This window comes from Gobius niger (genome assembly GCF_951799975.1).
Source record: "Gobius niger genome assembly, chromosome: 1".
In the NCBI taxonomy this organism is placed as follows: Eukaryota; Metazoa; Chordata; class Actinopteri; order Gobiiformes; family Gobiidae; genus Gobius; species Gobius niger.
Window position 1 is genome coordinate 58,567,807 of NC_136852.1, and position 24,959 is coordinate 58,592,765.

General features: G+C 40.3%; 1 protein-coding gene across 3 annotated transcripts in view; it reads right to left on the reverse strand.

Annotated features, from left to right (window-relative positions):
* Positions 1-4,382: 4,382 nt before the first annotated feature.
* The window catches only part of rhobtb4 (Rho related BTB domain containing 4), a 32,050-nt gene continuing 11,473 nt past the window's right edge, over positions 4,383-24,959 (reverse strand). For 2 of the 3 annotated variants that reach the window (XM_079556568.1, XM_079556569.1), the window contains exons 3-12: positions 19,872-20,073; positions 19,679-19,782; positions 12,842-13,027; positions 11,885-12,704; positions 11,480-11,699; positions 10,969-11,087; positions 8,971-9,121; positions 8,805-8,893; positions 8,623-8,728; positions 4,383-8,508 (exon numbers count right to left, since the gene is read on the reverse strand). In XM_079556568.1, coding sequence (XP_079412694.1) covers positions 8,330-8,508; positions 8,623-8,728; positions 8,805-8,893; positions 8,971-9,121; positions 10,969-11,087; positions 11,480-11,699; positions 11,885-12,704; positions 12,842-13,027; positions 19,679-19,782; positions 19,872-20,063 — 2,166 coding nt within the window. In that variant the 5' untranslated portion in view covers positions 20,064-20,073 and the 3' untranslated portion in view covers positions 4,383-8,329. Of the gene's footprint in view, positions 8,509-8,622; positions 8,729-8,804; positions 8,894-8,970; positions 9,122-10,968; positions 11,088-11,479; positions 11,700-11,884; positions 12,705-12,841; positions 13,028-19,678; positions 19,783-19,871; positions 20,074-24,539; positions 24,901-24,959 lie in introns of those variants that run through there. The other variant, XM_079556567.1, reaches the window with a different exon arrangement.

Below are 24,959 nucleotides of genomic sequence, written 5' to 3' on the forward strand. Positions count from 1 at the left end.
CTCCTGTCGGGAGAGTGGAAGGCGTAATGACTTCTCTGGCTGCTGGGTCATCGGGGAGGAAAGTGCTACCCATCGTCTCACCTCCATCCACATTAACGAAGCCTCACATCCTCAGTGGTGGAAAGTAGCAAAGTACAAATTATAGGTACTTTTACTTCACTTAAGTACATTTTATGATGAATACGTTTTACTTCACTACAGGTCTGTACTTTCTACTCCACTACATTTTTAAATTGGGTTAAAAGCAAAAGTATTTCATTTTCAAGGTGACCACTCTACACATAGTTTTACTTTTTACTTTTAAGTACATTTTATAATGAATACTTTTATACTTTAACTTAAGTACAAATTTGATCAGATACTTTTACTTAAAAACATTTTTGGTCTTGTATCTGCGAGTACTTCAGTAAGAATATTGAGTACTTCTTCCACCACTGCAAATCCTGGATATTGAACTACAAACTTCCGGTGTTTGATTTCTTTGCACGCTTATGTTTAAAGTTTTTTGGTTCCTAAATATTTTATGTCCAGAATATGTCATATCAAAATATGACACGTGTTTCAATAAAATCAAAGTGAATCAAACTTTATTTATAAAGTGCTTTTAATACCGAAAGGTATCACAAAGTGCTTTACAGATTACAACATTTAAAACAATACGCCTGGCACACCCTCCCATCCCTCCGGATATATTGCTGGGTTGCAGGTTCTAGAATATGATGAAGTCATCGGGCCCAGCGGGGGGCAGGAGCCAGTTTTTCCTATTAACAGCATTACACTTTCACAAGTCATAGCTCAAAAGAAAATTTATGAATTGCAAAAATGATCATTAATATCATTCGCTGAGTCCATGATCTCTCTGTACAAGACCAAAAATTTCCTCAGAAACAACATATTTTTTCCTGAATACAATATTGGCCTTTAGAACGTTGTGATGTCACCTGCAACCCAGCAATACAAACGTTACACTTACACACACTTAAACTTTTACCCCACTATCTATGCACACACACACACACACACACACACACACCACACACACACACACACACGCACGCACGCACGCACGCACACACACACACACACACACACACACGCAGCCACAGCCTGTCACTGCTCCCAAGCCAGAGGGCCCCGTCAGGGGAGACACTGGGAGAGCCAAAAAATATTAGAAACCATCTAAAAAATATCATATCATATATAATTAGGACTAAAATAGTCAGTTAAAAGCTATGCTAAAAAGGTGGGTCTTGAGCCTGCTCAAATGTGTATATTTGTAGTGGCACAAATTGTCCCCATAATTAGTTGTGATCCTTTGTTATGCAGCAAAAAAAGGAAACAAAAAATAGATGTAACTATTTTGAAAGTGTGCCATATTCAAAATAGTTGCATCCTGCATGTTTGTGATATTTCTATAGGAGGTTTTTAAAGGGGCTGAAAGGAAAGAATTCCAACTGTGCATGTGCCAGTGCCTTTGCCTTGAGTGGGCTCTATCTGGTTCTTGGCAGACTCCGTAGACGCCATTTACAGTGTCACTACTATAGGGGGGAGAAGAGGCCAAAATGGGAGGTGAGTCTGAAGCAGGCGGCAAAGGCACAGGCCTGCTTTAGTCGTCATACTGCTGGATTTGTTGGCAAAGTTGGATGAATTATCATTAGATCATATGCTGTGTTGGTAGCTTGTTATTGCATTTCGCATTGAAAGATGAACAGATATTGCTGCAGCACATAACATCCTCTTGCCACATTATTCTTCCTCTTCCTGCCATTAGAGGCCCCTGCCCCAGAGACACTTAGTCCAGTAATGTGGACAAACTCTTATGCCTGTCTTCAAGGGGCTTTGGCATTTCCTTTGGACCACAACATGTCCAATTATCACAGACTTCCTGCCTTACTCATGTAGCCTTGACTAACACCATGTGAAGAAGACACAACAGAAAGTGGTCTAGAATTGACTAAATGACTCTTGTATCACTTTGAACTTCTTTTATTGAAATACCCTGTTCAATCAATCAATCACTCACTGTATGACATAGATGGTACTTGTAACCATAATGTGGAAGGAACTGGCTCTGTGGCGTTTGAGGAAGTTTTGGGGAGAAGAGAAATGCTATTAAACTGACAAATATAAATGAAATGTTTGTGAAGGCTCTCCTTTGTCCACGTAGTGTCTAAGGAGAAGCTTCAGTGAAAAGAATAAAGAATGGCCTTTGCCTTTTGGTGACAGAAAATGTCAAGTGCTCTATAGTAAGAATTTTATATCTGACCCTGTAAATAAGATGGAAGTTGCTGAGTGGCTTTGTCTATCCTCCTCCGGGTGTTAGGATGCTGAGCTCAGTAAAGGAGTGTTGTTATTGTTTTCATCAAGCTATAATGGGTTTGAGCAGGGAGATTAACAATAAACATGAACTTCAATCAGTTGTTGCTACTACTCATCCATGCATCCACCTTTTGCCGATTCATTGTATGAAGGTCACTGTGTACTGGAGTCTGAATGAGTAGCTTTGGGCCTATAATGCTGTTAAATCCTTGTTCATGGCGAGTGTTGGTGCTTTGAGGTCGACAAACTGAGAAGCTAAATGTGAAATATAAAATGATGCCATACTTACATGCTATTGGTCTTTACTTTGAGAGGAAAACTGGGCGCCCTATCAGGAAGCTTGCAGATGAGGTCACTCCACAGCTATGCACTTTCACAACACCCTTTAGAGTCCCTTTTGCTCTCCTCGCTCCATTAGAAGACCACATGTGTCCAGGAAGGTGCCACATACCTTTTTTTTTTCAATTATCACCCATTATGTCACCTGTGCCAAACAGTAGCTACTCAAATGTATAGGAGAGTTGAGATATTATAGCTTTGGGGCCATTACATTGAGATATTGTACAACTTGTTTTATGATTTAACTTTCTTTAAAAAATACTTTGAACAGCTTATCATTTAGGTTATTTTTTTTCAGAGTTGGAAAAAGTTGGCTTAAAGTGATGGTGCTAATGAGTTACTCTTGCTTTCCCCTATGAAGCCATTCTGTAGTTGTCTCATGTTCGCTTTTAACTTTAGAAATGTCTATCACCAAATGACTGTGAAATGAGGATCTCTTTGTGTTGTCTTGGGGGAAGTTAGAGAGATGGGAGCCAGATGTGGTGACATCATGGTGTCTCTCCTCTGTGCTCTCACAGAGTGAGACCGTTAAACCAGAACATTTGTCGGAAACGAGACTGGAACGAATGACAAAGCAAATGACACAGCAGCTTGGTGGTTACTTAGTGCATCAGTATTATATTCTCAATGGTCATGTTTATTTAAGTGAATTATAAAGACATTTAGAAAATGCACATGATTTCTTTAACAAGAGTTGACATGTCTGTACAGTACATGTCAAATCTTGTTAAACAATAAAGAACCAAAGAACCTGCTGTTTATTCTGAAAATACTGCTTTTCTTATGGAGTGATGCAGCTCGTATCCACTAGAGGGCGGTTGTACTAGTTTAACCCTTTTATCAAAGAAAGGGCATTTAAGTTCTTTGTACATATTTCATAAACGTTTCGCCTCTCATCCAAAAAGCTTCGTCAGCGCAGCCTTTTGGATGAGAGGCGAAACGTTTAACACTTCAACTACAGAGCACTGAAGACCACTCAAGAACCTTCATTAAACATGGACAACTCCTGTACGACTGAGAGCCTACACAAACATACATACATTGATTTTGCAGATAACAATTGTAGTGATGATTATTCACAAATATAATGTTCACATTTTTGGTTTTGACTCTCAAGACAATTCAGAATCAGAAAACAGAATGAGACTCACCGTTCACCTTCAAAAAAGCCTTATTATGGGCTAATGAGTTTTAAAAATCAGTTAAAATAATTGCTTTCTTCCACGCGTATCTGCTACAACAAGCCTTTCTCAAGAAGGGACTCTCTTCTGCACAATCCCAGGACCTTGTCCTCAGTCAAGGCCTAATTTGTGGCAGAGCAGCCTGCTGTAGTTACGAGACTGAGGTAGTTACAGCTCATGCAGTGACTGAACCCTGGAGGTTCAAACTAAGAATGGCATCTTCATCTGGTAATGCATGCTCCCCATATGCCGTTTAAAGCAATCCAAGTAGCATTTTTGTGCCTTTTAAAAAAATGTAAATCGATCACTTTCTAAAGATAAAAAGGGACTTTGCATATCAAGTGCAAAGGAGACAAAAGAGAAACCCAACACTGCAGTCTGAGAAAATCGCCTTTACCTTGCATCAACTTTATTTGTTAAGTTTTTTTTTTTTGTAAATTAGGAAGTGTGTGGCATTATCTCGGATTAAAGCTGACTACATTCTAAAACATGACTTTTAAGGTCACTACATGTAAATGAAAACAGTATACATGTTTAAAACATTACCAGTTTTAATAAACACATGTCAAACATTAAAATACTGAAATGGCAAAAAGAAGCTTTTTTTATCGTATTTTCTTAACATTTTTGTACAAATCAGTGGTTTAAAAACATTACAAATGTTAAGCTTCAAAACATTTTTGCAACAGCAGCAAAACATTCTGATTGTTGTAGATTGTTTGACAGCCCTTGATGGTTTTGTTGTGTACAGTGTGCTCTTTTGCCTTTTATTGTAATATACACAACAGAAGTGGTAGCAATAAAGTTAAAACCCCTATTGTATAAATCATTGGGAACAAAGGTGCATCATAATACTACAGAGTTAATACCATCCACTTTAAGTACAGAAAAGACCAGAGGTTAAACACCATGACAGTATATGAACATTGCCCATGAACACTGGGCCTCCTGTGCACGCAAACACTTTAGTACATAAAGCGTGGTGAGAAGTTTGCCTTTTTACAAAGAGAGAAAAGTCTGTTCAAACTTGCAACACTGCCGTATGTTGAGTTACAGCGCAATTTTAGATGGTCTTCTTGCAAGATTGCAATATAATTCTACTAGTCAGATTAGGTGTGTATATGAGTGACTTCATTTGGTTTAGAGAAAATAGACAAGAACTGGGCATGTCCATTTTGTAGTGATAGCTACATAGCATGACATACAGGCACCTTAATGAATGCAACATTGGAGAAGCGCAGCTTGAATTGCAAAGTCACAAATATGACAAGAAGCATCTTAGCATAGACATTGTAGACATGCGTGTGGAAGTTTTCATAATGTAGGTGATGCTGCCTCTTGAATGTCTAAAAAGAATGAGTCAAAAGCACAGGCCAGCGGAGTGATACTATACAGAAGTGAAAGCTGCCGGTGCCTGCTGTTCTGTTTCTGTGCTCTGTGTGTTTCTTGGCTTCATTAACTCTTTCGAGCCCAGAGAGCTGCAGGTGCAGTATCTATACACAGCCCAAAGAGTGAGGTTTTACTCAAGGCACAGAAAAGGAGACTCCTAATAGTGAAGACACAGCTAACACACCTTACTGTATGTTACTAGAATAGTGGCCTTCATTTAACAGACTTTGGCCAGTAGGTGTCAGTGTAGTTATGCATTTATACAGCGCAAGTTCACATTGTCCCATAGCCAAAGCCATTTCTGGCAGAGAAATCATCCTCACAAGCACTGAAAAGCACTACTCAAATATTACGATTTCCATGTGCAATCAAACTTTAGAAACCCATATGCCTTTGAAGTGAATGCTCAAAGAAACATGTGCCATGCTTCTTTACTCGCTTACTCATCCAAATGCTGCTGTTTAGGTATTAATTTGATAGAAAAAGTTTACTGGTAACAGCACCTTAAGATTCAAACCAAAAACTTTGGTTGAGAACCCATCAGTTTGATTTGCATATTGGGAACTTCTAGGGAAGTGCTTGCCTCACAAAATATGCTACTATTTAGTAAAGCTCATTTGTGCATAAGCACATTATAGCACATTAAAAGCTACAGTAGAGTTGAACAACAACTGATTTTCAGGGTATAGGTATAGCATGCTACAATCATCAAAAAAAGAGTACACAAGAGACTATTTGTGTCAAGCACAGATACAGTTATACACATAAAAAAAGAAAGTGCATTTCAACACCAAGTGTCATTGTAAAGATAATAGGCAAATAAATTCTAAACTAACTGTGCACCCTCCCAGCACTGAGACCAGCCAGTGCTAAACTCTTTTAGACTGCAGGAATCAACCTGTCAAACCATCACTTGATTTGCTTCCTCTCTAAAACTTGAGTGGATCTTTTAAACTACAAATTATTACAATCTGAAATAAACTCATCAATTTAAGGCCAAAGTTGCTTGTTACAAATAGAAAGGTTTAAAAGAAGGCCATCTGTCAGAAAGTCTGTGACTAACAGACAAAGGTGCTCTGCGGGCATGGCTCAGGTTGGCTCAGAAGACCTCTCAGAGTGATAGAGCACAACAATACAACTCCATCACTCTTTGAATGAGATTATTGTAAATTAAATTCCACAGAACCAGTCTGCAGATTCTAACTGAGAATTTGTACGTAACTACGGTTCTCCTACCATAAGGCACATACGCTGTAGGAAAATAATTACAGTCAGAAAATCCTAAGACCCGCTCAAACTAAAAAATCAAATATACAAGGGAAATATACAGAGGGGAAAAAGCTATCTGAAAATTAAATTGCACGTGGATAGAGAATTTCTTCTAGTGTACACGTTCACATGTGCTGTTCAAGCAGATTGGCTCGGGTTTAGCTTTTGCTTCACTTGCACATAATTCAAAGAGGAATTTGCTCATTTCTCACTCAAGTCTTGTGAGATCCTGTCTACCTTCTATTTTTGCAGCTGACAACAACTTTGACACATATCCCATGGAGAACAAACCACGTGTCTCACACCATCTATCTTTCTCCAGCAGTCACACTGGTAATGCTAAGGGGCACACACCCACAAATAGAACAATGTGTTAATAGAAAGTCATCACCACAATGTTTTTTCACATAAGGCTTAAAGCCCAAAGAAATTAGCACGCTTTACAACAAATCTGATCTGCTCTCACCTGCACTATACATGTTCAAAAAGCCAATTTAATCACAATCTACTTTCTGGTTAGGAAGAAATATAGAACAAAATGCAGCAGAGATCCTGGGATGTTAAATGACTTCACTCATCCTAATATCACTAACCCTTAGTGACCTCTGTACACTGTTAGCATGTGTGAAGAAACTTAATACTTTCAGATTTCAAAAACCTCCACATGTTTTTGTAGTAAACTCCAAGACTCTCTAGAGACTATGTCAGTATCAGATTCCATGTGGACTTATTAAAATAACAAAAAAGCACCATTTTTATTTCCAAGAGTGGAAAAAGAAAATGGAAGGCAGTATGTATCATTGATACCAACCCAAAATAAACACCATCTTACAGTATGCTCTTATTCTAAACCCTCTATATATACGTGACACGTAACGTAACCCTATCACCCTTTGCTAATAAGCATATGTAACAGGAATATGTGGATGGAAAGAAATCACAGCTTTGGTTTTGCAAAACAACAATACACACCCCCATGTCTTTTGTTTAACTAGATGTAAAAATGAATTTCTATAAGATTAAGTCAGTGCTGCTGTGGCCCTGAGTAGCGCTCTTCCTACTAGTGAAGGGATGCAAAGGCATGTTAATACTTTTATCCTTTTGCCAATCTCCAGTTAGTAGTGGTCATTGTCACTTGGAGAGCATAAACAGTGCATAGGGATTTATCTAGGTCATTAATAAGAGCAAGTTTGATGATGGACCCAGAAGATCACTTGACTACAGGCTAATAGTCATGATCAGTTCATCGCAATTAACATTGTTTCTGGCCTTTTAACCCACTTCTGCGCTCTAGTCTAGTGAACAGTCAACACTCTGGGAGTGGTATCCACCAAATCTTTTGATAGCCTAATAATAAATTGTTGACAACCAATAAAGATAGAAGAGGATAAAAAAATAAAATAAAGAAAACTACATTGTTGGTGTCCATGTTTCCAGTGCTGGTTTTGGAGGGGTAATCGTTTGAGGGGTAACAGTCTGTGTACAAGTGAAGGCAGAATTAGGCTCCTCATAAGTATCCTCAGTGGTCACTCAGTGTGTAATAGTCATTAAGGTCAGTGTGAAGGGTGGAGACTGAGAGATCAGAGCCCTTGCTCCCAGTGCACTCACTCAAAGGCAGGGTACTGTACCGCTGGAGGGACCAGTTCATGTGGAGGGGCAGAGGAGCGGCACTGGGAAGCACTCACTGGAAAGAGTCACACTCACAGCAACATATCCAGACCACTCCATCACACACATGAACCCAACTGCACCCACATAGGTCACATTCATCAAACATGCTCACATTCAGGCATAGTAGTACTGAGTCAGTTCACTTTGACAGGGAACACACTTCAGGAGATGTGTGGAGAGGAAGACGGGTGTCTCCAAAAACACCAGCCTCTTTTGGTGTGCTGCTTGCGCAGGATCTCCTCCTCTCGCTCACGCTCCTTCTGAGAGCGCAGATAGCGGTCCTCTTCTTTCAAGAACCACACCGGAGGCCAGCGTTGCTTCTCAAAATGTTTCTGGTTCTCTGCAGACATATGCATTGCTTTAGTGATACAATAATAATAAAGGTGAATTAATGAACTGTTGTCTTTTATGCTGTATTGTGTTTTGATGTGTGCAGATGATGTAGAAGCAGTACCTGGAGACATGGCCTTCATGTCTTTGGGGAACTTGCGACAGATGCTGTTATAGTTAGTGCAGATGTGATGCAGACACCAAACGGAGAGTTGTTTGGCATTGTGAAACTACAACAAACAGAAACATATTAATTACTTATTTAACTATAGGAGAGGATTTTACTTCTTCATAATGTTTTTAAACCTGTGCCAGTTCCAAGTAGGCCAACACTTGACCATCAATATCCACTCCTTTAACTGCAAACTGAAGAAGCTCATCCACTGCGTGCTGTTCTGTGAACAAAATAAGCACATCACCATTTGTATGATCCAGTAAAATTAGAGAAATTCAATTTTAATGATAAAAATACCAGTGAGAGCAATCAGCCGTGGCAAACAGAGGCGGTTGGCCAGAACTATAAGCTCCATCGGCTCCAGACCAGGACTAGGAGTCAGCAGACCACAGTAGAGGAACTCCAGCACCCCTCTCATGCATGCTGTGCTTGTGTTGGGGATGGGCACCTGATGCAAACATGATAACAAGCAAACAAAAGAGGGTTTGGTGACAGCACTGTACAGCAGTTTAGTATAAGGGATCAGAGGATTTCCTGCACAGCCTTTGATCTGAGCACAGATGAAAGCCTGAATAGTCTGAGGCTAGGACTGTCACCTCATAAAGCCTTTATGCTCCTTCACGTTGACAAAATAGTATAAAATTGTCCAGAATTTCATTGCTCAGTTTGTTAATGCCTTACACTTATTTAGTGTCTTTCAAGATGCCTAGACCTTGACGATGGTAAGCTCCTACTGCAGCCACCATATGGCCCACCAATCATTTGCACACTTTTTTTCCACACAGTGTCTTGCCTGAAGACATTTTTTAACAGAACGCACTACTCAGAGCAGAGATTGAACAAAAAATGACTCAATACCCAATATGAACAGGCTCACAAACTAAAATAGAAAATAAAATATCATCCAGTGTTTTCACTTTCAAAAGACACTGTCAATGTCACACTTTTAGTCACAGAAGAACCAAAAGAACTTTCATAAACTACAAGCATCACCTCCAATCCCTCAGACACTTACAGAAGCCTTTTACACACATGTGGCCAGAAGAGTCTGTCCTATACGGAGTGCAATGTAGAAAGCCTGAGCAGCAGGCAAAGGCATTTATTTACCTGTGTGCTATGGGACCCGGAAGGAGGCTAAATGATAATGATGGTATGACCCCACAGGGAGCTTCTAACCAAGACACTTCCATAACCAATTAGGAAGAATGTCAGCTCAGTGACCTATGGGTGCCATTTGTAGGTGACAAATGCCAAGGGTGGTCTCCAGAGCTGAGTCCCTATGTAAGATCAGGAATCATGAATGAGGTAAATCCTACAGGACACTTGTGTACACAAATCCTACTACAGCATGATAGTTTTATTTTATTTTTTTACTTATTCCTTCCTTGAAAAAAAGTTTGTTTGGAGGTTATGACAGAAGTACCACAAACCCTTTTACGTAGCTGAGTTATAGTTCCAATGTTGCACTAACACATTGCCGTCTAAGTATAATGGTTACAGTCCACTGTCTATATTATTTTATATCTAGTCTGTCAACATAATCAAACAGTGCCTCAGTTATTTCTGGCAAACTCCGTTAAAGTTACCATAGCCACAAGCAGCTCACCCGCAGTCCACACTGTGCCCCCTCAGTTGTGCACATATCCAATCTACAACAAACTCTTTGCCATCACCCACTCACACAATGTGGTTATTTTCATTTCAAGTTAGCCTAAAATGTGACAATATGTGAGACCTGGTTTACTTTCTATACCTGAATCGAGGAAACTTAACACGACTGGCACGAAACTATACTCCAGGGATCTAATTCTCCACAGCCATACAGAGCAGCAGTTAGAAGTGGTTAGCTTATCTACTTCCTTTAGAGGTAGGTCAGGGCCAGTGGAAAAGCCCTGCTCTGAATCTGAGTCTAAGGACAGAGGACACTCGAAGTAACCAATCCTGTGGCATGGGAACCTCTCACGCCACAGAAATTTCCGGATCACAAAAGCAATCAAATACTGCTACAAACTTTGGGAAATGACTATACTTTAGATGTTTTTCATGGTGTGCCAACTACAATCACATGAAGTGTAAAATTATGGTGATACACAAGGGAAGTATTGTGATGAAGTAGCAATGGTGCAAAGTGAGAGAAAACTGTTCACTAAGTTGAATCAGCAGCTCAAAGAATGTCCAAAGATAAAACTATTAAAACAATGATCAAAAATAATTTCCTTTTGTTGCATCTTTTAACTAAGACTGAACATGAAAACTAAACTAGCAAACATCACGATGCAAAATGAATGAACTCACCTCATCAATGTAGCTTTCCATAAAGGAGCCACGAAACATCGCAGCCATCCAGTCACAGCTGGAGATGAGCAGGGGCTTATGGGCCGGAAGACATCCATCATCAAGTTGGAACACCACATCTGAAATCCGGAGTAAAAGAGCATTCATCCGCATGGCAAGCCACAGACGTGATCAGAGCACATACATGGACATGAGTGAGCGGGATAAAGTAGGTGAGAGGTTACAACTTTTACCCAAAAAGGAATTTGTTTAAAATATATAATCTATAATCAGCTTGTTGATCTAAAAAAGCAGTTGAACCAAACCTGTGGACATACATTTTGTAGTTTGTTTTGGGACACGTAAAAATCTTTTAAAAGTAAGGTCACACTTCACCACACACTACCCAAATGTTTTCTATGCCTGTATTACCCTTGTCATTCACAGCCTTATGTCTATATTACACGATAGCACATGAATGTCTTCACAGAAAAAGTATAATCTGTTCTGAAACTGAGGATGAGAGGTTTACCAGCAAAGGTCCCTTTGTTGAGACTCTCCTTGATCCGGTTGGCCCGGCGCACGTGGAAAGCCTTGGTAATCTCCTGGTTCATGAAGCTCTCTCGGTTCAGCACATTGGCCACCATCATACGCAGGTCAAACACTTCCAGCAGCTCAGCGATAGTGGCCACCTGCATCAGATCCCCTCTGCCTTCATCCAGACTGCCCGTGTAGAGGTACTGGAGTACAGCCTACAAAACCAAAGTCAACAAAATAGGGCAGATGGGGCATTTATGTTTAATTACATTTTTCTCAGTTGACTGCTCAAATAAGCTAAAAATTCTAAATACACTTACGTATAACTTATGTTTTACTGATGAATCTGTATTAGTACATAGTAGCAAAATAAGTGACTGTATGGCGTAAACAACTTTACCTTAAATGGTTCTTCCTGTATGAGTGCATCCATGGCAACCACAGTCATAAGTCTTGGGCGTCCTGTCATGGGGTCATCCACATGCTCCAGACAAACACTCAAGAAGCCCCTGCCCCATCCGGAAAGAGCACGTCCAGTCCCCCGCGCCCCCAGTGTGTACTGCGCTCGAGACGGGAGCGCATTATCACTCTGGGAAGTCCTCAGAGAGCCCTGCTGGAGGAGCTGCGGTCTGTTCAACCCCTGCACCCCTCCCTGAACACCATCTTTGTCAATGTCCAGACTTTTGGTACGTCCCGCCTGCTCCTTCGCTCCTCTCCTCGTCTGCTCATCTTCCTCACCAAGTTCCAAGTTTTCCTTGCCCTCCTGCTGGTCTGCCACCTGCCCTATAGACACCCCGCCCAAATCCAGGGTGAAGAGGTCATAGAATTTGGAGCAAGATGTAGCAAGATAGACTTTGTGTGCAAAGACGCGAGTGGTGCCACCCTGCAGGAGAAAAAGGACGTCTGCACAGAGTGGCTGGCAGAAAAGGGTATCAGGACCTTCACCATCAGAGGGTGGGGGGTCTGGGATTCCTACTATGGGCCGTGGGGGGCGAGGTGGCAGAAAAGGGGCCTGCAGGAGAGGTCTCTGAACCTTTTTCAGATGGGACTTCCAGAACTGCAGGTGCCTGCGGGAGATGAGGGCAGCTCGTATGGCATTGTCAAAGACATCTTTGACTCCAAACTGAGCTACAATACTTGTCTCATAGTAAGGAATACCAAGCTCCTTTGCAACCTCATGACCTCTTTCTGGCGGAAGAATGTCTGTTGGTTTGATGGGCCTGAAAATAATATCAAAAACAGATAATTATTTTGCTATACATATTCTTTATTTCTGTGCTATGTTGTTCAGTCCTGACAACCAAACTCAAAGACATCTTAATCTTAAATGAGAAGAGTAGAGCAGAGGTTTTCTCACTTGGCTAGGGGTCGGCGTGCTCGGTTAACAGCATCCAGGTCAGCGTAGCGCAGATCCAGCTGGCAGCCGACCAGGATGATGGGCGTCCGAGGACAAAAGTGCTTGATCTCCGGAAACCACATGGTACGGACATGGCGCAGGGAGTTTGGGTTAGCCAAAGAAAAACACAGCACCACCACGTCCGACCTGCAGGAAAAAAGAAAATGGAGAAATGTCAATTTGTTTACATGTTTGTATTATCAATTCATGATTTAGTTAAAGTAGTATAGTCAAGAACACAGTGCAATCTTTATTGATAAAGTGAAACTCAAACATGGACTAAATCAGGTTTTAGTAGCGTTGCAATAAATATTTATTTATATATTGTGATGCAGCTATTGCATAACAAGTTCTGTGCGATACATATTGAGCAATCCTTACGGTTAGTGTCAAAAAGCAGAGAGTGCGTGTGTGCGCGTGTTGGACTTGGCTGTGTGTCTCTGTGTACATGTCTGGACCTCCAGGCTACTGATCTGTGTGGCCTATTTTTCTCTTACATAAACACATCTAAGCCCTCTAAGGCTACATGGTCACAAAGACACGGCTATGAATAGTTCCGAAAATTTAATTTGCTTAACTGCTGGTTTGGGCAATGTTAGCAGCACTAAGGACCTCCGTTATCTCTTCTGCACGTACATATGCATGTTTCTAGGTAATGGTTGATATAGACCGGGAGCCAGACCACCTCCTCAGGCACATTTTTGCTACCTTTTCCAAACTAGTATCTTTCAATAGAGTATATCCTGGGTCATTTCCAGTGGGGACCCCCCATTGCAACTCGGCCCCGTTCGGCTGTGGGACCCCAAAAACCACTTTAACGGGACAGGGTTCAGACAAACCTTTGTGACTCTATCCAAAGTAGTGCTGTGGTCTCATACAGAGTCACAGATTAATGAAATTTAGAACAAAGAAAGCTGACATGATGAGGAACAAAGGAATATGACAGTTTTGGGCTTTAGCTTTTTCTTTTTCCATATATTAAACAATATATCTACAAAAATGCTAAATAAATGTCATATAGATAAGAAAAGCGCTTCACAAATGAGTGCATTATTGTCTTTTGTGTTTATTTTTACCTTTTCAAATGTAAATAGAAAACTGCCCCAACTCATTAGCTTCACATTAAGCCCAAGATGAGCTCAGTACCTCAAACGGATCAGCAGCTATAACAGAAAGTGTGTTCCATGTTCCCTCTCAGAGCTGTGGAATCCTCATGCATTTGTCCATATAGGCCTGTGAGACCATTCCATGGTGAAGTTACAGCTTTTAGGACTACAATTCAACTTCACCTTTTTGGATTTGCTTCAAACTTGGCACAGTTGATGTTGATATACTAAATATTCTGTGAATACAATTTGAGCTGCATATCTTTTTTAATTCATGAGTTTTAGGGGATTTCAAAAGGGGGTAGGGTTCAAAACAGGCCTAGATGCAACTAACAAGTTTCACTAACTTTAGAGATTACAGACGTTTGTGACAGACTTTTGGGAATTTTAGTACTAATTTCTACTCTTCAAAATATCTTTGACAATCAGTACCGAATATGTTGCCAGTGTCATCTCTAAATAAGATACACGATGGTTTAACGCAGGGGTCACCAACGTGGTGCCCACGGGCCCTTTGGGGCGTGCCCAGCAGCCTTTTAGACTTTTTTAAAAGTGTAAAAGACTATTTTTCTTGAATCAAATACAAATACAGTTATTTCTGTTTTTGTGACACAATACGAGGTTCAAACAAAACAATTTTGCTCAGTATCCTATAAGTAAACAGTGTATGTTTAAGTCTTTAGGATTAGTTTTTAACTGGAAGCTCTGATTGTGAGGTTGCCAGTTAGAATCCAAGCTCCCGCAGGTGCAGACTGCCATTGTGTCCTTGGGCAAGAAACTTAACCCACATTGTCCATGTATGAATGTAGTGTGTGAGTGAGAGGTGCTGGTCGGAGAGGTCTAAACACATGGGCAGCCTTGCTTCCATAGCCACAGCTCCCAGGGCACCTGTGGCTACAGCAGTAGCTTATCACCGCTGAGTACTGGAGACCCAAGTGTTGGTGGCATTGGTATTTGGTAATATTTTCCTGTCATTTCAATTTGAGCTCGTCCAATCCACTTTAAATCCAATCAAAGCCCATCTATACATCACGTCTAAGTGAATGTGAGTTGGTGGTCTAGATGTAAGCAGCCACGCTTCTGTCAGTCTGCCCCAGGAGAAACTGGCTGCATTGCAGCTGGTATGACATGAATGAAAATCCCCATTCCTTTTGAGGAGCCCTTTGGGTGACTTGTGTCATGAAACACACTATATAAAATAAGATTCCCTTCCCCTTTACCCAGTCTAAAGCTGACCTGAGTCTAGGGTTGCCAGGTCTCAGAAGTCAAACCTGCCCAAGAACCTGGCAACCCTGCCTGAATCAGTCTAATTGGAGCTTGAGTTAACACAGTCTGAGCCTGTGTTTACCTATTCAGAGCCTAAACCAGTTCTTTTAAGGTTGGGTTTAGATGTGATCCAAAATCCAGTCTAAACACACATAAATGTGGTCTAAACTGAAGCTTAACCACAATAGACTCAGAATTTAAAAAGAACACTCAGTTATCCAGAATAAAGAAAAAAATATTATTGTTATTCAGAATAATGAATAACCAGCCATTTTACAATATAGTGGCATTGAAATTCTTTGGCCCACTGAAGAAGTGAAATGGATGATTCCTGAAACGTTAGTCTGTGTAATTCTGGAAAAGGTTCCCTTGTGTTTTGGGGATCCAAAGCTCTAGAAATCAGGCTAGAAATTAGCTTGAATGGTGAACCAAAGACAAATTTAAACGAGGTGGACATTAAAGTTGAATCTAATCTAATATAACCGCACCGGGCAGGTCAGGTTTTTGTGAGTGGATAATGCGTTACACAAACTTTTAATAATTTTAGAAAAAAAGCCAAAGGTGAAAGTTCACAAATGGTCATTTTAATGTGTGAATTTGGTCCAACATTTACTCTCACAATAAAACTAAGATGTTGAGGGAGAAAACATAAACAAAGAACCTAAAATTGATGACTGTATGAAAAAAAGTCCTCAATTTACCCACAATTTATTACCACACGGCGACTTGTCTGCCAGTAGTAACACAGCAGGTGCAATGAAAATGCATAGAAGAGATGGTAAACCACAAAGCAATACATGCTGCTTCAGTAAACACTGGGTAGTTTAAGCAAAGTGGGATTAGGCTGATGAACAGGTCCCAAACTGTTCTTAGTTGTTGTTAAGTTAATGTTACATATGTTTGAACCGTCGTATATCATACTTAGTGATGACACTGGCAACATATTCTTATATATTGTCAATGCAATGTTTCGATAAAATAATATATAATGTATATTAATATAATAAGTACTAAAATTCCCAAAAGTCTGTCACAAACGTCTGTAATCTCTAAAGTTAGTGAAACTTGTTAGTTGCATCTAGGCCTGTTTTGAACCCTACCCCCTTTTGAAATCCCCTAAAACTCATACATTAAAAAAGATATGCAGCTCAAATTGTATTCACAGAATATTTAGTATATCAACATCAACTGTGCCAAGTTTGAAGAAAATCCAAAAAAGTGAAGTTGAACTGTGTCCAAAAAGCTGTAACTTCACCATGGAATGTTCTCACAGGCCTATATGGACAAATGCATGAGAATTCCACAGCTCTGAGAGGGAACATGGAACACATTTTCTGTTATAGCTGCTGATCCGTTAGAGGTACTGAGCTCATCTTGGGCTTAATGTGAAGCTAATGAGTTGGGGCAGTTTTCTATTTACATTTGAAAAGGTAAAAATAAACACAAAAGACAATAATGCACTCATTTGTGAAGCGCTTTTCTTATCTATATGACATTTATTTAGCATTTTTGTAGATATATTGTTTAATATATGGAAAAAGAAAAAGCTAAAGCCCAAAACTGTCATATTCCTTTGTTCCTCATCATGTCAGCTTTCTTTGTTCTAAATTTCATTAATCTGTGACTCTGTATGAGACCACAGCACTACTTTAGATAGAGTCACAAAGGTTTGTCTGAACCCTGTCCCGTTAAAGTGGTTTTTGGGGTCCCACAGCCGAACGGGGCCGAGTTGCAATGGGGGGTCCCCACTGGAAATGACCCAGGATATACTCTATTGAAAGATACTAGTTTGGAAAAGGTAGCAAAAATGTGCCTGAGGAGGTGGTCTGGCTCCCGGTCTAATAAAGATGTGTCAATAGCAGTGACATGGTTCATTTAGTGTGAGTAAAATGTTGACAGAGCAAGCTTGCTAAATCATCTACATCTCGAACAACACAATGACAAGGGACTTTTGACCTCAAATAACATCAGAATATAATAAATGGCTACAGCAGAGAGCAAACAGGATGCATTATTATTGACAGACATAAGTTATACTCCCAAAAGGAGTAGTACAAATCAGCTAATATTGACTGCTTTAGAGTAAACTGGTGTGCCCCAGTTAGTTTGATTTGATAACAAGTAAACAAAGAACACATCACAAAAATCAATATGTTACACAACTGTGGTGGTAAGTTACAAGGTCACTTTGAACTGAAACATCAGAACGTAATTGATGCATTATTCAAACTCAATTTGAATAAACTGCACAATATAATGCAACTACTGTACCTTCACTATCAATGGGTACTACATCCATAATCAACATCTTCTCACAAAATGAAGATTGATGTAATGTAATTAGTAATAGATCAACAAGAGTGTAAAATGTGGTCTGGTGGTTCGATTCCCGCTGTAGTAAAGTTTATACTGTTGTTCATCTAACCTACCTTTATCTCTGTGTTTGTTCTTGTACACTGAATACTTATGTTTATCTGGCTTGAAATAAAATATTCCATTCAGTTCAACATTTGGCGATGCAGAGACGCAGCACAGGTTGTAAATATTACTAGGAGGGAATGAATAATGAACTCCGATGTAGTGCTATGTGAAGCTTGTAAAGTGTAATCTGGTCTATTATTACTGTAAAGCATTAGTATTTTTAGTAGTTATTAAACTGCTTGTTATTCAGACTCATTTGATGTTTGTTGTTTGTGACCCAGGTACTAGTGGTGGTAGATTATTATGTAAGTACATACACACATGCATCTTACTAATACACAACATTACATAACACTGCTACAGCTGCTAAACTATACAGTGACACATTAACGTTAAAGGTTAATTGACTATATTTTGTCCACAAAGCTTATTGTGCTTTTGACATGGACCTGTTTTTCCACACTTGACCTGTTTTCCTTGGTCGAACAAATCGAATAACAAAGACATGTGACAATCTGCCTTGCATCAGACAATGTGAAATTTTTAGTTTCAGATGTCAACACAACCCTGACCACTACATGGTTAAAGGTATAAAGGGAGGAGGGTGGGAGGTTTTTGAGCAATAACTGGAGGTCAGGTGAGGTGGCATGTCCCTGGTGTAAACAGAGCAGTAACGTAGCAGAAATACAGGAGGGAATAAAGAGGTGAGGGGTCAGTGATGCAAACAGTGACGACAATGAGGCGGGTGAAAAACTGCTGAGCTGGGCCCATCAGCTGACTGCGGGCTGAGGGCACACAGGACGTGCTCAGGCTTATACACTGAACAGATGCACTGCACTGGGGCTTATACGGAGGGAAAACTACACAAAATGCAATTACACAGACGGTCAATGCCTAATGGTCCTTGGTTTTAAGGTATATATTATAGTATCAACAAAAGAATATAGCAGAGAAGTACATGTCATTTAATTAAAGGGGAAAATGTGAACAGTTTAATGCACATGAAACTCTAACTGTGGTGTTTGATTGTTATTTTCATCTTAAATTGCTATGCTATATATGTAAACCTTAATCTTAACTACAGTATTAACATGATTGGAAAATGAATTTCTAAACACACAATTGATTTTTTGTTGTTGTTGTTCTTTGAAGCTGAACAATAGTCAAATATTATGATTTTCTTGTCTCTTTTGAAATTGTGTTTAAGGGGGGGAAAAAACACTTTCATTTCAAGCCAATAAAGCAGCTTTGACAGGGGATGTGGCGTAAGAGGATAGAGCGATGATCCAATCATGTTTGGAGGGAGATGGATGTAACAGGCAGAGGTCAGGGGTCTGGAGGGGTTGGGGGGGGGGGGGGGGGGTTGGGGGGGTGGCAGCTGGATTCCACTGAAGTTTGGGAAAGAAGCAAAACACTGTGGTTATAGTTAGTTTACTACTACTCTACTACTGTACTACTACTCTGTCCTTTTAGCTTTTATTGCTGGTTTTGTTACCTCACAGCTGCCTCTATTTTCTTATTAATATGTATGCAGATGTCAGTCTCAGATGACAGATCCCACTGACTGAAGGACAGGGGATCTCCACCAGGCTGTCAGGAAACTGAACTCTCCCCTTCCCTCCCTCCGCTGATCTGTATTATGTACATATATGCATTTCATATTCCATTTAGTGCAAATAAAAGTGTTTAAAACTGCAATCTCTTAATTTTGTCATAAATTATGGTCTATTAATTTCTTTTTTTACAATGTTAAATGGTCTTAACTCTTATAGCACCTCATTTAGGTCCTAAGCGCTTTACAGCAAGGAACCAGTCCCCCATTCCCACTCTCATTCATACACCAATATACGCAGACACTGGAGAAAAGGTGGGTGAAGCGTCGTGCCCCAGGACACAACGACATGTGCATATTCAGGAGCTGGGATTCAAACCTCAAACCTCTCTACCAACTGCGCCAACGACTGATGTTGGTGCAAAATGTACAGAGGCATGTATGGTTTCTTACCTGCCATATGCAAATCTTCTGTCTTTGTGATGATCCCCAAACGTGTCCCATAGTCGGAGAGACACGCTGACCTCATCTACAACATCGCGGGATCGCTCTAAAACCTGCAACACGCATCCAGCTTACGGTATTAGACCGGGGGGGACACAAGAGACTCAGGAGACCATTTTGTTGCTTGGCTCAGAGCACTTACCTCCTGGCAAACCCGATACTGGTCAATGGCCCAGACGGTTGGCACGTGGGTGGCGAGCAGCTGATACTGCGTGAGGGTGGCATTGCAGGCCCGGGCGCAGATCAACCTGGTTTTCCCGACAGCGTTGTCCCCGACAACCACACATTTAATGGTTTCCACGTTGGGCCGCTCATAGTCTGTGTCTATATCCATGGAGAGGGCCCTAGGTAGGAAATAGAGACAAAAGAAAAATAAATTAAATAAATTAACATTGGCTTGGGATACTCTGTAACCAACCTTTTTTTTTATTTATTCTCAGAAGTTAAGGTCAGGTACAGTGGCCAGTACTTGAGTATATGGCTGACCAACCACATGCAACTACGGTACTCACTCTTGCACGGTTCCTCAATAAAGAGCATACATCTATTAGGAGAGTGTGAGTAGCAGAAGAAACATCAAGGTCTAATACAAACATCTCATTTTTGCATTAATGGTTAATGAAAGAGTATTATTATTGTCAAATAGAGGCTCACAGCCCACCTAAACACCCAACCACAGCCTTGGCAGAAGATGTTGGCAATTCTGTACAAAGCTCAACTGACTTCCTCTTAAAGCCACGCATAACTGTGAAAAGCTTATCAAAATCTCCTTTCCATAAACAGCTTACAAACATTTCTGGCATGTCCAAACACATGATTACACTCCTTTTTACATTCCTGGAAGAATCTACTTTGTTGCATAATGACCCACGTACCCCCACACGCTGATGGCCGATAGTCAGCAAATCAGTCCATCTGTCCTTGCGGCTAACTTGTTTATAGAGCCATCTCAAGGTCCCAGAAATAGAGCATCTGAAACATTCATAAAGGTCTCACTTGTTATTCCATTGACATGAATGCCAAAGCAGCACTTCAGTCAAGCATTGACAGACGCTGCAGCTAAAAACGGCACCTATTCATCGGACACATGAGCCACGTGTGCACTCTCCAAATCTCCCATGGATGCTCTTGCATATCTCCTCATATACAACATTGTAAAAGATATGGCCCTATGTTTATATGGTCTTCAGAAACTAATATAAAATGCACAAAATGACGTCAAGAAATGTGACGCACAACTCAGCCATCTAACAGGAAATGTGTGTGTGAAAGTTCGTTTGACCTTATCCTTTTAAAAGTATCGAAACAACTCTTCTCTATTAGGTCACGCTTTATCTGTATGACCTTCAGACAGTTATATAGTGAGAAACTGTGGAAGCAATTAAAATTTACAGCTAGGATTACATTAAAAGAGGCCAAAAGATAACATGGGACAATGTGACACATTGATTATTTATGTTGCATTAGTGCATTTATTCTCCTTAAGCCTTTCTGATATTTATAGGTTTTAATGGTCTTAATGCACTTAAGTGCATTTCAGTTTAGCACAAACTAAAGAAAGAAACACTTAAAGAACAAGTCCTATCAATCTTATCTGTCTTCTTTCTCATTAATGAAAAAGATACCACATAAAAGCCAAAGTTGTACTTAAAGATAATCCACTTCATGGGGGGAAGATGCCCCTTTCTGTTAGGAGTTACTGAGTAGATGCTTTACAATATTGTAGACGATGAGTGTAAGTCGCCTGCACCTGGTAGATGCCACACAACATTTTCAATTTTAGTCATCTTTGAGTCATCTTCCTAATTTAGATTAATTATAGTCTTGTTTTTCCTTAGTCTTTTTTGACGCAACTTGATAAAAAAAAAAATATATATATATATATATATATATATATATATATATATATATATATATATATATAATAACAATAACAATAATAATAATAATAATAATAAATGCTAGCTTTAGGAAAATATTGCAGAAATAGACATAGTTATCCAAAATGGAAACTTTTTGTCATATTGAGCAGCTCTAGCACCTGGCTCGTGTTGTACAGGATGTTGGGTGCAATGATGTAACCAGGAGGCAGCCTGTCTGTCACAGGGTTTGAGTGGGATAAAAACTAAATCCTAAAAAAAACTACAGCTGTGACTCTGCAATAGGCTCCAGGCTGGTCAAAATCAATCGACACAATTCGTAATAACAATGCACTCACACATCACTGCACCAAATAGATATGCATCTGCTCCTGCCAATTTTACACTCCGCTACAGTCAAATCTAACTTTCACATCGGGTTATTTTTAGCACTGACCTGTGTGAACTTGTCTAGACCTCACACTGTATGCTACATACTGTTACATCAATGATTGAGACTGGGCCAACAAAAGCAATTTAAATACACATTTTCTAGGCTTGTTTTCATTATTTTTTGTTTTGTTTTTTGGAGGGGAGGGCATGTTGATTTAAAAAAAATAAAACAATTATTTACGTTTAGATGGGAGAAGATTTTTTAAAAATAGTCCTTGATTTCACCAGAAGACTAACCAACCAAACACACTCCTAATATGGAACTATCTCAGTATGGTCTTCCTTAAAAGACTCTTTCATAATGTCATTTCTGGACTCTCCCACACATTGACAATACGAGCTGTTGCAAAAAAAATTAACAGCAACATTTTCTATCTACTTTCTATCTACTAGCTCTAATACTGAACACTTTTTGTAATGTGTTGGTTTGTCATATATAAATTGTTAATATTGTAAGTAAGGTTACCCCTTTAAAGCATAGCTCCTACTCACATCCGGTCTACTTCCACTGTCTGCCTCTCACGGTTATGCAACAACTTCAGCAATATAGTGCAGCAAAAACTCATCCCAAAAGCTTTCAGAGCTTCAATCATTTTTGGGGAAACTTTTCTGCAAATGTTGAAGTTCAATTTACCTGAAAAACTATGTGTATGTGGGGATTGTTGTTGGTGTTGTTATAAATGAGCCATCAACAATGTGCTACTGTTGTGTTACAGTATCACTGACCTGGATGCATAGAGCAATGGGCCATATCTGCATGTGCTCATGTGTGTTACCCAATTTAGTGTGTGTTTGTGTTTAGGAAATGCATCTCGTTTTTGTTTTTTCATTTGGGCTCTCAGGTGCTAAATGTCAGCAGATTAAGTGTGGCGGGGTGAGCCGGGACTGCCATAGGCGCAGCTGGCACAGACTAGTTACATAACCTGACGTGGAGCTTGTGCCTGGTTTCCTGTTGGATGACAGTAAGACCTCGTATGGCAGACTCGCCAACTGCAGATGCTACCAGCTCTAAACCACGCCCCGCCACCGACGTCAGTGTTACACACATCTATCAAAGTGAATGAAAAAGTCAATAGAACAGCGGTCCTGTCAGGCACAGTAATGCTTTGTAAACACAGATGGGCTTGTTGTGTTTACTTCTTAAGTCTGTCTTCTGTTCATATTTAGAAACAAGTCAGGCTTCTCACACATATTCTTTCACTTTCATCTAATACCTGCCGCAAACTGACTGCGGCCTTACCTCTAGACGAGGCTACTATGCAGCATATGATCAGGATATATGCAGAAGTCCTTAGCAACTCCACTATTCTACGGATGAAGTGTAAGAAATGGAAATAAAAGCTTCTTGAAGGTCAACATATTAAGCTCATGAGATGTACATAACTTCACTGATCAATAGCAATATCACAACAGTACCCAGTAGCACTGCCTTATTATTCTATGAGAAATTCTCCATTGCAAACTCCCTTGACTCACAAAGGCTCAGACAGCAGCTAGAAATAGATCTAGTCTTCTATGTACCAAAACCAATAAAAGTGCATTCAGAGATGTTAGTGGGGTGGATAGAATACAACAGTATGCATTAGGTAGTGCAAAATAGTTCCTGAAAAATCAATAATGAGTATGAATAATCAAATTGTTTTACTCCTTAAAACCCCGCATAATGCATAGGAAGAAGTCGGTGATTATTAACAGTTTATTTGAATCTCCAACAGACTCTCATATCCAAGGTGACAGCATCACAGCGACACCTGGGTAACACTATCTCCCTGTGACGTCTCAACCCCTCGGATCAACATTACACTGGGGTTGAGTGCTCGCCATAGAGTGCTCGCTCGACCTCTCCACAAGCCCTAACCAGTAGGAAACCGTGTGAGAGCACGTCCAGGATGAGGTAGCCTATGGAAACATCGTCTCTGTCCCATCAATGAAAATCACTTCAAGAGCTGCCTTCTCCCTGCAGTCATTCATGCACCTGGCCCATTCATATATATTTTTTTTTAGGATTGACACGTCATAAAGATGTCAATTAGTCTCACGTTCTCAATGTATTTACCTAGAACAATAACCAAACAAATTGCATGAAGTTGTTTTGATATAATTTGAACGGTTTGTGAAAATGTAGGTGGATGTCTGCCTACATCCTCATTGTACTGCTTAGGTCTTGCGTAACGTGCCAAGCCCATCTGCTGCACTATAACGCACAAGCAAAATGCCTCAGTAACAATTACTCCACGATAATGCTCACATGTGGGATTAAAATAATCCCCCCGTGTAAGTAAAGCATTTATGAACTGCATGCATCTTGCACGAGGATATTTAAGACATGGAGGAGACTGTAGCCATAATGCACGATCGCGTTATGATGGAAATAAAAGCATATAGTTGAATGTTAAAGACAGGGCGAGGATGTTGGGGAATAGTCTGTTGCTTTGTGCACAACGTTGTACCATGCGTTGGATTGCATGTGACCTACTAATTGTGCAGAGAGTCCCTACCTTCCGACGGTTCCGGAGTTGACCCACATGCCACTCTGCTGGTGATTTAGCCTGTCCCGTAACCGGACAAAGCACGAAGAATCGAGAAAAAGAAGAAACTGTCGACTCGGTTGTGGTCAAAGAGCACGTTAAACCTGCAAACGTCGCGCGCCTGAACTCCTCTGCCCTGTCACATCCTTCAGTATCACAAAGGCCTCTATTCCTGTTCCAGTCTGATGTAAAACACTGTGATGCCTTAATTAGCGGCTGTACGGCGGCTCGTTTCATAAACACTTTGGATCATGTGTGGCTTGTACATGGTCTAGACTGAGCCACCCCTTTTTGTTGTTGTTTCCCCAGCTGATTTCAGCAAAGACACGCCTCCAAGTCTGCGCGTCACGACACAAGACGGCCAGCTCTTCCTTTGTTGCGTTCAAGGAC